Below are 12,688 nucleotides of genomic sequence, written 5' to 3' on the forward strand. Positions count from 1 at the left end.
GCCTCAATGTCAGTAAGACAATCATTGTTCATTTGCGCATAGATATCGTAATTGGCCATTACATTAGATCGAATTGAATTAACCGCATAAAAATAAACAAATCTATTCGAATATCCGGGCCGCATATAATTTATACCCAACGACGATTTAGAGCGATTGTTCCCAATTGGTTGTGCTTGCAATTGCTAAGGCTCTTATGCAATTTCCTCTGGATGCTTAAAAGCGTCGAGAGCAGCGAGCAAACGTAACCTCGAAAAAAATTGTTTTGCTTGGGAATTCGTATGTGCGTAGGCGTTTGGAGTTCGTAGCGAGTAATGTTGTTTAAAGCGATCGTTAAAAGTGACGTCAAGGGAGATAAGAATAAGCCAGCATAAGCGTACACGTAGAATAAAATGTCATGAGCTGGCACGAAATAAACATTCGTTTCAACCTTAACGTTTGCGGGGAAAAAGAGTGGATTGTGCCGGTGAACGGTGCACTCCCTATAAACACTTATTACAAAGCCTTGCTTTTACATTAATTTATTACGGCACCTGTGAGTCACGCTACCTGTTTACTATTTTTGAAGATTTTTTTTTCTCATATTTATGATTATCGAATGGCAATTAGTCGGCTTACTTAATAAGAGTTACCATAACCTTCCGTTTTGCCCCAAGAACTATTTGCTTATACCAATAACGAGCATGAAGATAGTTAAGCATTATAAATGCGAGAGCGTTAGCTTATACAATAAGATACAGTGCTCTCTTGATGATATTTTGTATATATTTACTATAAATGCTTATCATTTATATTAAGACAGAACAGTATTCGTACGAATGCGCATTGTATCAAGCATGCTCGCAGCTTTGTAATACCTTTACAATTTTTACAGCTATAAATAAATTTTAACGTTGTCCAATGATGCTACGTAAAAGGAATATTAATATTAAGGTTGTAAAAGAGCTCGATGCATTTCCTAAAATACCAGAAGACTATAGGAAACAATCGGCTGTCGGTGGAGCATGTAAGCAATTATTATTATTGTCAAATGTTATAACGTCTTGAGAAATGTTTTATCGTTTATGAAATCGATCATATCCAAGATTTCATCTAAATTTATAATAATACAATATATATTGTTGTTGATAGCAATTGCAAATGAAAATCAATATATTTATATGCTGCTACCTATAGATTTTTTCATTATTACTCTCCTTAACTTAATACTTTTAATGAGCTTTAGGAGTGAAATATTGATAAAATAATTCATTTTTTTTTCAGTTTCGCTGGCAAGCTTTTGTATAATAATATATCTCATTTATGCCGAAACATCTTACTTTCTAGACAGTAGATTAGAATTTAAATTCGAACCGGATACAGAGTATAACAGTCGATTACAGATGAACATTGATGTAACGGTAGCAATGCCGTGCTCGCAAATTGGTGCCGACGTTGTAGATTCTACAAATCAAAATTTAATGACATTGGACACTCTGCGCGAAGAGGACACGTGGTGGGACTTAACGCCCGATCAGCGTGCTCATTTTGAAGCTCTGAAGCACATGAATTCTTATTTCAGAGAAGAATATCATGCCATTCACGAATTGTTATGGAAATCCAACCAACTAACATTTTCTAACGTAATGCCAAAGAGGTAGAGCACTAAATTTGTTTATACATTTGTCAGAGTATTAAATCAATTTAAATTTTGAATTTTTTATTTTAGAAATCAATAGCGAACATTCATAATATATAGCTGAGACTGTTTCTGATAACACAAATAAATAAATAAATAAATAAATAAATAAATAAATAAATACATACATACATACAATAATTATGAGAAAGATATTAAAAATATGCTTGTAAAATGATTATTTTACACTTACCTATATGCGCTCAATTTACTTATTTACAATGTGACATTTCATTTCAGAACTTACACACCCTCCTACCCACCAAACGCATGTCGAATTTACGGAACTTTAAACATAAATAAGGTTGCCGGAAACTTTCATGTGACCTGTGGCAAGTCATTAACGCTCCCCCGAGGACATGTTCATATTTCAGCATTCATGCCCGAGCGAGAATATAACTTCACGCATAGGATCAATCGCTTCTCATTTGGTAAACCTAGTCCAGGAATTATTCATCCACTGGAGGGTGAGGAGAAAGTCACAACTGAAAGTAAATTGATACACTAACACCTCCTATTATCATCAAAGCATCAGATTTCTCCTCAACTTGCGCTTCTTTCGTCCAGATGCAGTGCTCTTTCAATATTTCATCGAAGTTGTATCTACTGATATAAATATGTTAATGTACAAGTCAAAAACATATCAGTACAGTGTCCAGGATCACGAAGTGAAAGCTAAATTACGGAAAGGTTCGCATGCAATAAGTGGAATATTTTTTAATTATGACACCAGTGCATTGAAAATTAAGGTGATACAAGAGCGCGACTCTATTTGCCAATTTTTAGTCAAATTGTGTGCATCTATTGGTTGCATTTTTGTAACGAACGGTAAGATTTAATACACGTTATTTCATTTTAATTAATTCATTATTAGATTCGCAACTCACATTCACAATTCACAATTTGCATTGAAAAGAACAACATATATACATATATATATATCTGTGTGTTGAGTGTGCGTTAGTTAGTGTGTGCATTATTTATTTGTAACTTAATACTTTAGGATATTATCCAAGAAAAAAATATTAATTGTATATATATGTATGTAACATAATGAAATTCGATGTTTAACTTTATGAGAAATAATCAAGTAAAATTGCGTATAAAATATTTATTTTGAAAATGATTATCTTCTTTCTATATACATATTCTGCCTTAAAATTTTTTTTTTTTTTTTTTTTTTTTTTTTTTTTTTATTCTCATATATAATAAACTCATATATATTTCTAAAATTGCACACACTGATGAAATAATGAAATATATAATGTTTATTTCAATTGTGAAAATGTAGACAGTTACTTGATATAAATGTAGTCTAGACAAATCATATTATCCAATTATTAAAAATCCAATTCTATAAACTATTTAAACAATCCTTAACGTGTATATATATATATATATATATATATATTAATATGTTTAATGTTTTGTTCATAAACTTGTATATCTAATTGTCTTCTTTCAGGTTTATTGAACAACATGGTACAAAATTTTTGGACAATATTTTCTTATAAATTTTTCCAAAATCAGGAAGATAAATCTCATCAGAAAATCACTGTAAACAATAAAGCCAATCAGAAAATAAAATCTATTAATTTAGTGAACGTATTTACACCATCGAGCGTTGATAATGTTAATATAATATCAAAACCACAATGAAATTAAGATAATCTCATCCAATATTGGAATAATATAAGTGCAAAATAAAAATTGAATATTATTGATCTTCTTGTATTTAAAATTATGAATATATAAGATAATTGATAATATTTATAATAATTATTACAAACAAAGCATTGCTGAAGCTGTCTCAATCATTTAAAAAATATAACAATTATTGTTTTTAATTGTAAGCTCTTTTTATATACAAAGTAGGATAGATATTACATCGACATAATGATTTGTAAATATAGGATAATCGTATTGTATTTAATGAAACATTCAACAGATTTTATGTCCATAATATATATTTTACATTATTCTGTGATTGTACAAGTTACAAACATTAAGGCAACAATAAGGTACATTATATTTAATTGTGAACTGCCATGCAGTTTCCGTAAAGATTCCTTTGATTATTCAATAAATTTGACATTGTGTTTACTCGTTCATTCATTGAGACAAGAAATTGCTGATTTATAAAATAAAATTGCATTGGTAGAAGCGCTTTTAAAACAACTATTCGTGGCAATGGTTCGTAACGTTTCACAGAAGTTTTTTTTTATAGCGAATGAAAAACATATGTATAAGCGTATTTTACAAGATTATACAAATTGGTTCGACATTACGATAGAGTCAGCAAGTAAAAATCTAGGAAAGGAGAGAATATTGACTACTATCCTCATGCACCATCGAGGGACAAAAAGAAAAACCCTATTATTGTACTCGTTAATACGCAATAAAAATAATTTCTTCAGACCACATCACAAGTAAAATATGCTGTAAAATTTACTATTATTCATGTTATGTTTCATTGCAAAGAAAATTGTTTTTTCGTAATTTTACAAAAAAAGGAACAAAAAAAGAAGAAATAAAAATTTTGTAGAAAAAATACAAGGAAAATGATATGGAAAGCAAATATGTCCCAAATATGCCATTAAACAACATAATTTTTTCCACAAAATTTCTTTTCACGCTCAATCTTAATTTTTTTCCATATTTTACAAGAAAGAATATCGCTATTTGTTCGAATGTCCACAAGTAACTTTGCTTTGTTGTTTGTTTTTTATGCCTTATAATGTTAAGCGTTTTTGCACTTGATTCGAAAGACCACAATGAACCCGAGGAATTAATGTTTATACCAATAATTCGTGATGTTCTGGCCTTCAGCATAACGATAATAAAATGTTTCACCACTTATCTATTACACCAGCTTTCCTATTAAAAATATTTTTGTATATAAACATCTTGTTGCTTCCATACTTCAAAAAAAAAAAAAAAAATCCAATATAATGAAATAATCGTTATAATTGTTATGACAGTATATATATTTTACTTTTCCTTTTTTTTTTTTTTTTTTTTTAAATATTTCCTAGTTATATACATTTATTATTATTTGATTATAAATTAAACGGTGTACAATAATAAGGCTTACTTATGACAATAAATCCGTACTATTACAGTTTGTTGTTTGTTTGTTTGTTCGTTTTTTTTTTTTTTTTTTTTTTTTTTTTTTTTATTTTATACAACGATTAGACAAATAAGTCATACTAAGTCTATTAGAAAAAAAAAAAAAAAGTATTTTTCTTCTTGTTTTTACTAATTTCAATTTTATACAAAAATATTTTTAACAGGACAGTTTTCAAAATAAATTCTAGCTTTTATTAATACAATAATAATAAAACGCATGCTGCACTTAATTATAAACGAGCTCCTCTCACTTATTCACATTATTGTAACATTCACTCGTCCCAGGCACATTCGCGCAATTACAATTACAAATAGGTATGTATATCTTAGGTAACGTATATAATATTCTATTTGCCTAATTTTAATTAAATCGTATTATAATATAGTTATAATGAAACAATTAGTCATTACACTTAATCGTCACAACTGACAAGCTTAACACTTCTTTCTTTTTTTTTTTAATTTTGAATCTTATGATGCTGTACCTAACGGCACTTACTTTCATCATTTAAATAACAATAATCGAATGCCATGTTTTTTTTTTTTTTTTTTTTTTTAATATTCTGAGGCATATATCTATGTAGCTGCAAAAATATTTCTATCTACATAGAACGTCGAATTTAGAAAGGAATTCAGAGAAAAAAACTTGCTCAAATTTATTTATCATATAACTTAAGTGCAAAGAATTTTTATAATAACTCTGATTAAATAATAATAATAATAATAATATTAATAATATTAATAATAATCATAAAATAATGTTTACACTGTAGGCGAAAAGTTCTTAACTTTTCGAAATAAGTTACGTAAGGCATGTTAAAAAAAAAAAAAAAAAATGACAAAATGAAAGTTTATTTATTAAATCATTCTGTGTGAAAACTCGCCTTTACAACATCGAACACAGATTTGATTCAAGCTTCGATAAGTCAAGCATACAAAAATAAATTATAGCATCAATTGTTTATATATCTGTATTTGACTTATTCATGTACATTGTGAATACTTTGCCGTAGAGCGATGTTGTGTTGTTTTGTGTTGGGTTGTGTTGTGTTTTGTGTATGTGCGCGCGTGTGTTTTTTATTTTTATATATAAATTATATAAAATATATATATATATATATATATATATATATATATATATGTATGTAGAATATCTTTTATATATCTTATATTCGTAATTTAATAAAGTAAAGTACTCTTTTTTCTTCCTTCCTTTCTTTAAAGTACTCTTCCTCCTCTTTCATTCTTTCTCTCAATTTTTTAATAACATCCAATTAATGAATCATTAACGTAAAAATGGCACACCTAGGACACTCGTGGCAACAAATCAACTGGCTAAAATATTTTCTTTTTGCATGATATATCAAAAAAAAAAAAAAAAAAAAAAAAAAAGCGACATTTTAAAATTTAATTGTAATTTAATTTGCAAATAAATTAAATTTGATATAATAGAACTTTTATATCGTAATAGTTGCTATACTTTCTCTCTCTCTCTCTCTCTCTCTCTCTCTCTTGTATTGTGTGGTAAAAAATGGTTCTATAAAACTTAACGAAAGAGTTGATTTCCATTTGACAAGGTAAATTGTAAAATAATGATAGCAATCATTTTTGTGTAAATTGTTTGCTGTGCTAGCGAATAATAAAATATTTTTGCAAACGCTTCAAAAACACCATAAGATATATTATATTTAACATATATTATAATTTTATATTTATTAATAGAATAGTTGGCGCATAGAGAAGTGTTCGCTTATTTCACAAAACATCTTTATATGTAGAATAGGTTAAGATATACGTACGTACATACACATTTACGTATTTAGAGTAAATTATTATATTGGTATCTAGTTCATATGCGAATATAGATAATGTTTTTTCAAATCTTAATTATCAACAAGAACAATTGAAGAAACGTAGATATTCGGAAATTGATGGGCCTTATCGGTCACGAAGTTTTACATTAAAAGAAAATTCTTCTCTTTCATAAAATCTATAAAACTGACGATACTTGAAAATTAAATTATTATCAGTTACATTGTACATTTATCTAGAAATTGCATACAATTGTCTTTTCTTCTTTTGAAAGTAAAGGAGAAATCGTCCTACCACGATCTATTTCCATTGATAATGTAATAACAGCGGAAATTTCTTTGTCTATTCAATTCAATTTATAAGTAAAATAAAATGTTGCGTGGTTTATCGGATTTCATACGTCTCGCTTTGCTCTCTCGTCAAATACTATGAAGTAAGTATCGCGAGATACTCTTCCCAGTTATCTTACGTCACCTCCATTGATTAGGAATCCGTATATAAAGCGAGACTCGTTATTTATTCCACGAGCAGTGTCTATTCCTTCTTCGTGTTCGCTTCGTCCTGGAGAGTGTTTTCGGTGAGCTTTTTTAATAGATACGCGCGAACAGCTGCACCGTGCGACATCCAACATTGCACGTCCACAGCGAACGTTGAGCAATAAAGAAGATTCATGAAAGAGGAGGGTAAAACGAAAAAGCCGGAGAACGAATGGAAGCGAGTGAATTAGAGATGAGAAAGTGATGGGAGGAAGGGGTAGGATGAGGATGAGGATGAGGATGAGAATGAGGATGAGAATGAGGATGAGGATGAGGATGAGGAGGAGGAGAGAGCGCGAGAAAATAAGAGGGCCCGAAGAAAGTGAGAGATTAAGCGAGGGAAGGAAGAGGCGCTCTTCTCCTAGCTATCGTACGTACGTGTCCGTTTATTTTCTTTATTATAACGCAATGTATGGTGTATCTCGAGGTCTACTGGTGAACGCTTTGGCTGCAAATTATGTACCTGAAAGAAATTCAGTAGTTGTAGTTGTATTAAATAATTAATTACGCACGCACGCGCGCACGTCTAACTAGCAGCATTGAAACTGATGAACGTCTTATTAATTTATTCAATACCCTAACGGTAATAAGCCAGTAATAAAGTTTCAAGTTTATAAAATGTCTTTTAACGTAGTGTCTGTGCACGCGTTGTTATTGTTAAACGATAAGTGATTGTAATAAAATAAAAAAAAAATAAAAAAAAAAAAAGAAAAAAAAAATTAAAAAAAAAAAAAGATAAAAATAAAAATACACTTGACACTCGATGACTTTTAAATCTTAATTGTTCGCAACGTGAAAATTCATTTTCCTAGAGGTTTTTTAAAGTTACCTATATCGAGTCAAAGTATTTGACGATTTAAGAATACGAGTAGGCCAATTGTGAAATCATAAAAAGCAGCGTCATGAAGCTAATGGTCGGTTTCATTGCCGATCCTGTCACTGAAAAATAACAACAATACAAATTAAGGTACATAAATTAAGCATATCATTGCTTAGTATCATAATAAATTTCCATAGACTATAGTATTATGAAACTTTTCGTGAAAATGCTCTATTAATCAATGCATTAAAATTTTATATTTTATCAACTCACCACTTTTCACTTCGGCGTCCTTGTACTCTGTTAAAACAATATGAAAAACAAAGAACTTTTAATTACATGTACATTTGTATTTTCTTACGATAACTCTTTACCATTTCTTTCTTTCTTTCTTTTTTCCTTTTCAATCGTTGCAACTACCGTTATCTAAATTACCGTTACACTATAAATTAGATCATAGAACAAATAATTACATAATTACATTGCGCTCGGCAATAATATTAACGTTATTATAATTTTATGATTTTCCCGATGAAATTTATCAAAGTTATTATTGCAACTAGTAACGGCAATTTAACTTACAATGCGCAACTTTTATCTTTATCGTTTTATTAAAATTTTTCTATTGTTTTGTTCGTTGTTGGTGTTCTCTATATTTTATGCTTTTTCTATCTAATTATGTATTAACAAAAAAAGGAAAGAAAAAGAAAAGAAAAAAAAAAGAATAAATACTAGTCGGTTAAGTTAAGATCCGGCTATCCTAAGTGTATATATATAATTAATTGCAAATTAATTTAAAAATAATATTGTTTATAATAATTGTCTCCAATAATCCTCTAAGCTTAAGTTTTCCCTTTCCGATATGCGTATGGGCCGGGTAATTCGGCTTTTCCGAGCTGTCGCGAACTCACCTCCGTCGAACTTCTCGGGATCCGAGAACGGGCCCCACTTGCTAAGCTTATCGCCGTCCGCGTGCTCCTCGTCGTTGCGCGTTCGCAGCTTCACCTCGTACGTGCCGGCCGGGATGCCGCTGATCCTGCCCTGGACGACGTGCAACTTGCCGACGCTGCTCACCACTTTCTCGTCCAGTCCCTCCTGCCAATTCTGCTCGCCCTTCTTGCGGTACATAATCTGCAAGGACGAGAGGCCAGGCTTTTTATAATGACCTTGGACGCAAGGCTCGAAGGTGCGATTTATTTATAACATTGTCGTAAGGAGGTAAACATCGACGCTAGTGTTCACGTCTGTATATTTAAAAGTGGGAGGGAGGGAGGAGGAGGAGGGGGATGGGGGGGGGGAGGTCGCGCGGTCCCAACGAAGCTCTCGGCAAAAGCTGTGGAAACAAACTGCGCCAAGAGTTTGTACAAACACGGGACTGTGGCGTTTTTTTTGAAGTGGCGAGAGAAAGAAAGTACGAGACCTCGTCGTAGGTATTGTTAGTTATCAGCGGGCTCGCTCGAGCAGCGGTCGCGGACCTTTGGCAAGTTATTCGAAATAATGTTTAGCGAGGTTTTCGGGAGGAGACCGGTTCTAATCGACGCCGTATACATGGTGGTGCGCGAGCATGTGTCTCTGATTGTCGGAGATGGGGGAACGTGCACGCACAGGCGCACGCACACGAAGAACCATGACGAAGGATTTTTCTGCTGGGCGGCCTCACCTCTGCTTGGACGATGGGCTTGTAGCTGATGACGCGCCACTGGAATTGGATCGAGTCGTCGATAACCTGGCCGGATTGGAAGACCGGCTGATCGGGCGTGTCGCGGAGGTTTATCGGTGGGCCGGTCGCGTTACCAAGGGCGTTCCAAGCCCTGCACTGGTAGACGCCAAGGTCGCTCTTGGTCGTGTCCTTGATCGTGAGGACGTGCTGGCTTTTGTGCGACGAGCTTTTGCTCACGCGGCTATCGTGGTTGATCTTATGGCCGTCCTTCAGCCAATGGAGCTTCGTCATCGGCGGATGGGAGTGGACTACGCAGGTGATGTTGGTCTCGGTGCCGAGACCCGTGTAGTAGCTGTCGACCTCCCGCATCCGCTCGCCGCCACTTTGTACCTTTTCGTACTCGATATCCGGTATGTCTACGATATGAGGGAATTATTATTGTCAACTTAACGGCGGCTCTCGTTCTTGCTGGACAATATCAAATTTCATGCTCCGTTTAGTTAAGATTAAGATTTTTCCGAACATTATATTGCAGGTCGTTGTAAATGTATAATTACAGATATTGTCTATTAATGTTATGTAATTAATTATCGATAATTTATTTATTGATTTATTCAACGTCGTAATTCATTGAACGGAGGTATGCAGAATAATGTTAAATATTCGATGCGATGCGATTAATTTTTTTCTTCACCCTGTCTCCTTTTATCTTCATCAATGACAATGATTATTATAAAAATTACTTACGTTTAACTCTTAATTTCAGATGCTTAATTATTGGCTTTGCTGCTCCTGTTTCCACGAGACATTGATAATCACCGGCTAAGTGTCTGGTTGCATTGCGTATAGAAATAAAGACGGCAGTAGGGGTTTCTTTGTCAACTTTTAGTCTGTGTCCCTGTTTCAATCATATACGTTTAATTATTTAACAATGCCGAGATTAAAGTATTGAAAAGAAATGGAATATTAAAATGAACGAGCGACAGTATTTGTAGTTGGTATAATCGTTTGTAGGGCGAGTAACAATTGATGGAGAATGGCTAGTCTCGATGAAATATTTTTTTTTTGCTTGCTGTGATCGATTTTTCTCATTGTTATAATATTACATTGAAGTATATAATAGCAACAACAATAATGCGGATACAAGTTAATTCGATAATCATATTTTACATTAAAACTACAGGCTAAAGTTTTTAGTTTAAATATTAAATTTAAATTTAATATGATACAATGATAATTTTTTATTTCCTACTATTCACTCAATACAAACAATAATATCTTTTATTCATTAGAAGCAAATTATGTTGTCGTTTCACGTCAATTAAATTCAAATTACCGAGCATCAATACTTGTAAATTTTAGTAGATAAATTATAAAACTTTTATCTTTCATTTCATTATTCTTTTAATTACTCAGAATACCTTGTAGCCTAAATAGCATAGGTTAAGTCATGATTGTCGCATAATAAAATCGTTTGAATCTCCTTCTAATCTTCTTAAATACATTAATAGCGAATAATATTATTTGATATTCTAATACGATGTTTTAAGAATAGTTATCCTATCGATAATTGAGTACACATAAGACTCCTTCGGTTCTGCCCGGATTAATCTGATGTTTTTACTAGATATTTAGGTCGACTTTATTAGAAATTAAATCTCTACCATCGAGTCAAAATGTTTTTTTTTTCTATTTTTTTTTCTTTTTTTCTTTTTTTTCTAGAATAATATTGATAAATGATTTGTAAATGCTTTATTTATAATATATGCGTCCACTTGTAATATTGATTTTTATACTTAATTATTTAATTTATTTATTCGATATTATGTATATAATATTCTTTATAGATAATTGATAAAATATTAGCATGAAAAGTGCCTTTTCCTTTTTATTTTATTTTATTTTATTTTATTTTTTTTTTACACGGGTTTTCCAGTATCTGATCGTACGTTCTATTTCCTAACGTTTATCGTTTTAAACAGCATCGAGCATCTTTACATAATCATTATTAATGTGATATTAATTTTATGCCTGCACCCACTACTATTCCAGGTAGTAAGCTTGTGAGGAACGAGAGTTGCTAAATGATTGGAAATAAGACGACATGACCAATGTACATATATATCATGAAATATATGCCGAAAACTATTGCTAGTGATATTATTTCTTTTATATTTTATCGTGATATATTAAAAGAGCAATTGCGTAAAAAGTCTTAGAAAACATTCTAATTCTAAAATGTCACTATTTAAATAATTTTATACATAGATGAATTAATAGTACAACAAGAGAAAATACTCTCGTAAAAAAATTACTGAGAAATTACGGGACTAGAAATTAAGAAATTACAATCCTTATTTAGCTCTTATTACTATTGGCATTGAAAAAAAAAAAAAAAAAAAAAAAAATTGTACAGAGATGCTTAGTAAAAGTTAATTTTATTCTAATTAGAGAATGAAGTTGGACGAAGACGCCACATAATGTCGAATGCTTACGTTCAACGTTCTATGATGATCCTTACTTTTATGATAATTTTTATTACTAAATATTTTCATTTATATTTTCGTGACGAAAGTTGTATTGTAAACGAACATGTATACGCATAATTGAGACATTACGGTATGAAATTTGGCAAAATGTCTAAATGCATTGGTAACATTGAAAAACGTAACAGAAATTAACGCATATTTTACCTTTTCCCTCGTTTACAGGAAGAAAAAAAAACTATCTAAGTTAACCGAGAGATTAAAAAGATATTTTTCTTCCATGTATATGGATGATTTAGCATTTTTCATAATTATTGCTACATAGTAAAGTAAGCGTATCGCATTGTTAATAAATTATCTCGTTTGTGCACTATTGATAAAATTACAATTTTTTTTCCCCTTTCCTTTTTTGTCTTCACTTGCACGAATGATTAATTATGTAAAATAAATCTTTCAGCTAAGTAACTAATCGTAGGCAATCCACTTCATTATGGCCATTTATAATTCATTATTTATATTTATTTCATAAGAAAAGTGTTTGTAAAAATTTTAAACTATTTATAATAA

At 31.2% G+C, this 12,688-nt stretch overlaps 2 protein-coding genes across 2 annotated transcripts in view; one reads left to right on the top strand and one right to left on the bottom strand.

The window, feature by feature from the left end:
• The first annotated feature begins 19 nt into the window (after window positions 1-19).
• On the top strand, window positions 20-3,369 carry LOC105359214 (endoplasmic reticulum-Golgi intermediate compartment protein 2). The gene is made up of 5 exons (XM_011495735.1): window positions 20-1,006; window positions 1,264-1,636; window positions 1,919-2,169; window positions 2,246-2,506; window positions 3,144-3,369. The coding sequence occupies exons 1-5, from the start codon at window positions 901-903 to the stop codon at window positions 3,335-3,337; spliced, it is 1,185 nt and encodes a 394-aa protein (XP_011494037.1). The 5' UTR covers window positions 20-900; the 3' UTR covers window positions 3,338-3,369.
• A 4,051-nt stretch (window positions 3,370-7,420) lies between these two features.
• The window catches only part of LOC105359216 (muscle M-line assembly protein unc-89), a 173,667-nt gene continuing 168,399 nt past the window's right edge, over window positions 7,421-12,688 (bottom strand). The window contains exons 4-9 of the mRNA XM_011495737.1: window positions 10,383-10,533; window positions 9,636-10,051; window positions 8,887-9,106; window positions 8,249-8,275; window positions 7,985-8,094; window positions 7,421-7,618 (exon numbers count right to left, since the gene is read on the bottom strand). Coding sequence (XP_011494039.1) covers window positions 8,012-8,094; window positions 8,249-8,275; window positions 8,887-9,106; window positions 9,636-10,051; window positions 10,383-10,533 — 897 coding nt within the window. The 3' untranslated portion in view covers window positions 7,421-7,618; window positions 7,985-8,011. The remainder of the gene's footprint in view (window positions 7,619-7,984; window positions 8,095-8,248; window positions 8,276-8,886; window positions 9,107-9,635; window positions 10,052-10,382; window positions 10,534-12,688) is intronic.

This window comes from Ceratosolen solmsi, unplaced genomic scaffold (assembly GCF_000503995.2).
Source record: "Ceratosolen solmsi marchali unplaced genomic scaffold, CerSol_1.0 scaffold11, whole genome shotgun sequence".
NCBI lineage: Eukaryota > Metazoa > Arthropoda > Insecta > Hymenoptera > Agaonidae > Ceratosolen > Ceratosolen solmsi.

Bases quoted from the DNA above. Each gene is read 5' to 3' on its own strand.
- LOC105359214 (XM_011495735.1), top strand. From the start codon at position 901: ATGATGCTACGTAAAAGGAATATTAATATTAAGGTTGTAAAAGAGCTC. The intron at 1,007-1,263 runs GTAAGCAATTAT...TTTTTTTTTCAG, and splicing joins ATCGGCTGTCGGTGGAGCAT to TTTCGCTGGCAAGCTTTTGT. The intron at 2,170-2,245 runs GTAAATTGATAC...TCTTTCGTCCAG, and splicing joins GGAGAAAGTCACAACTGAAA to ATGCAGTGCTCTTTCAATAT.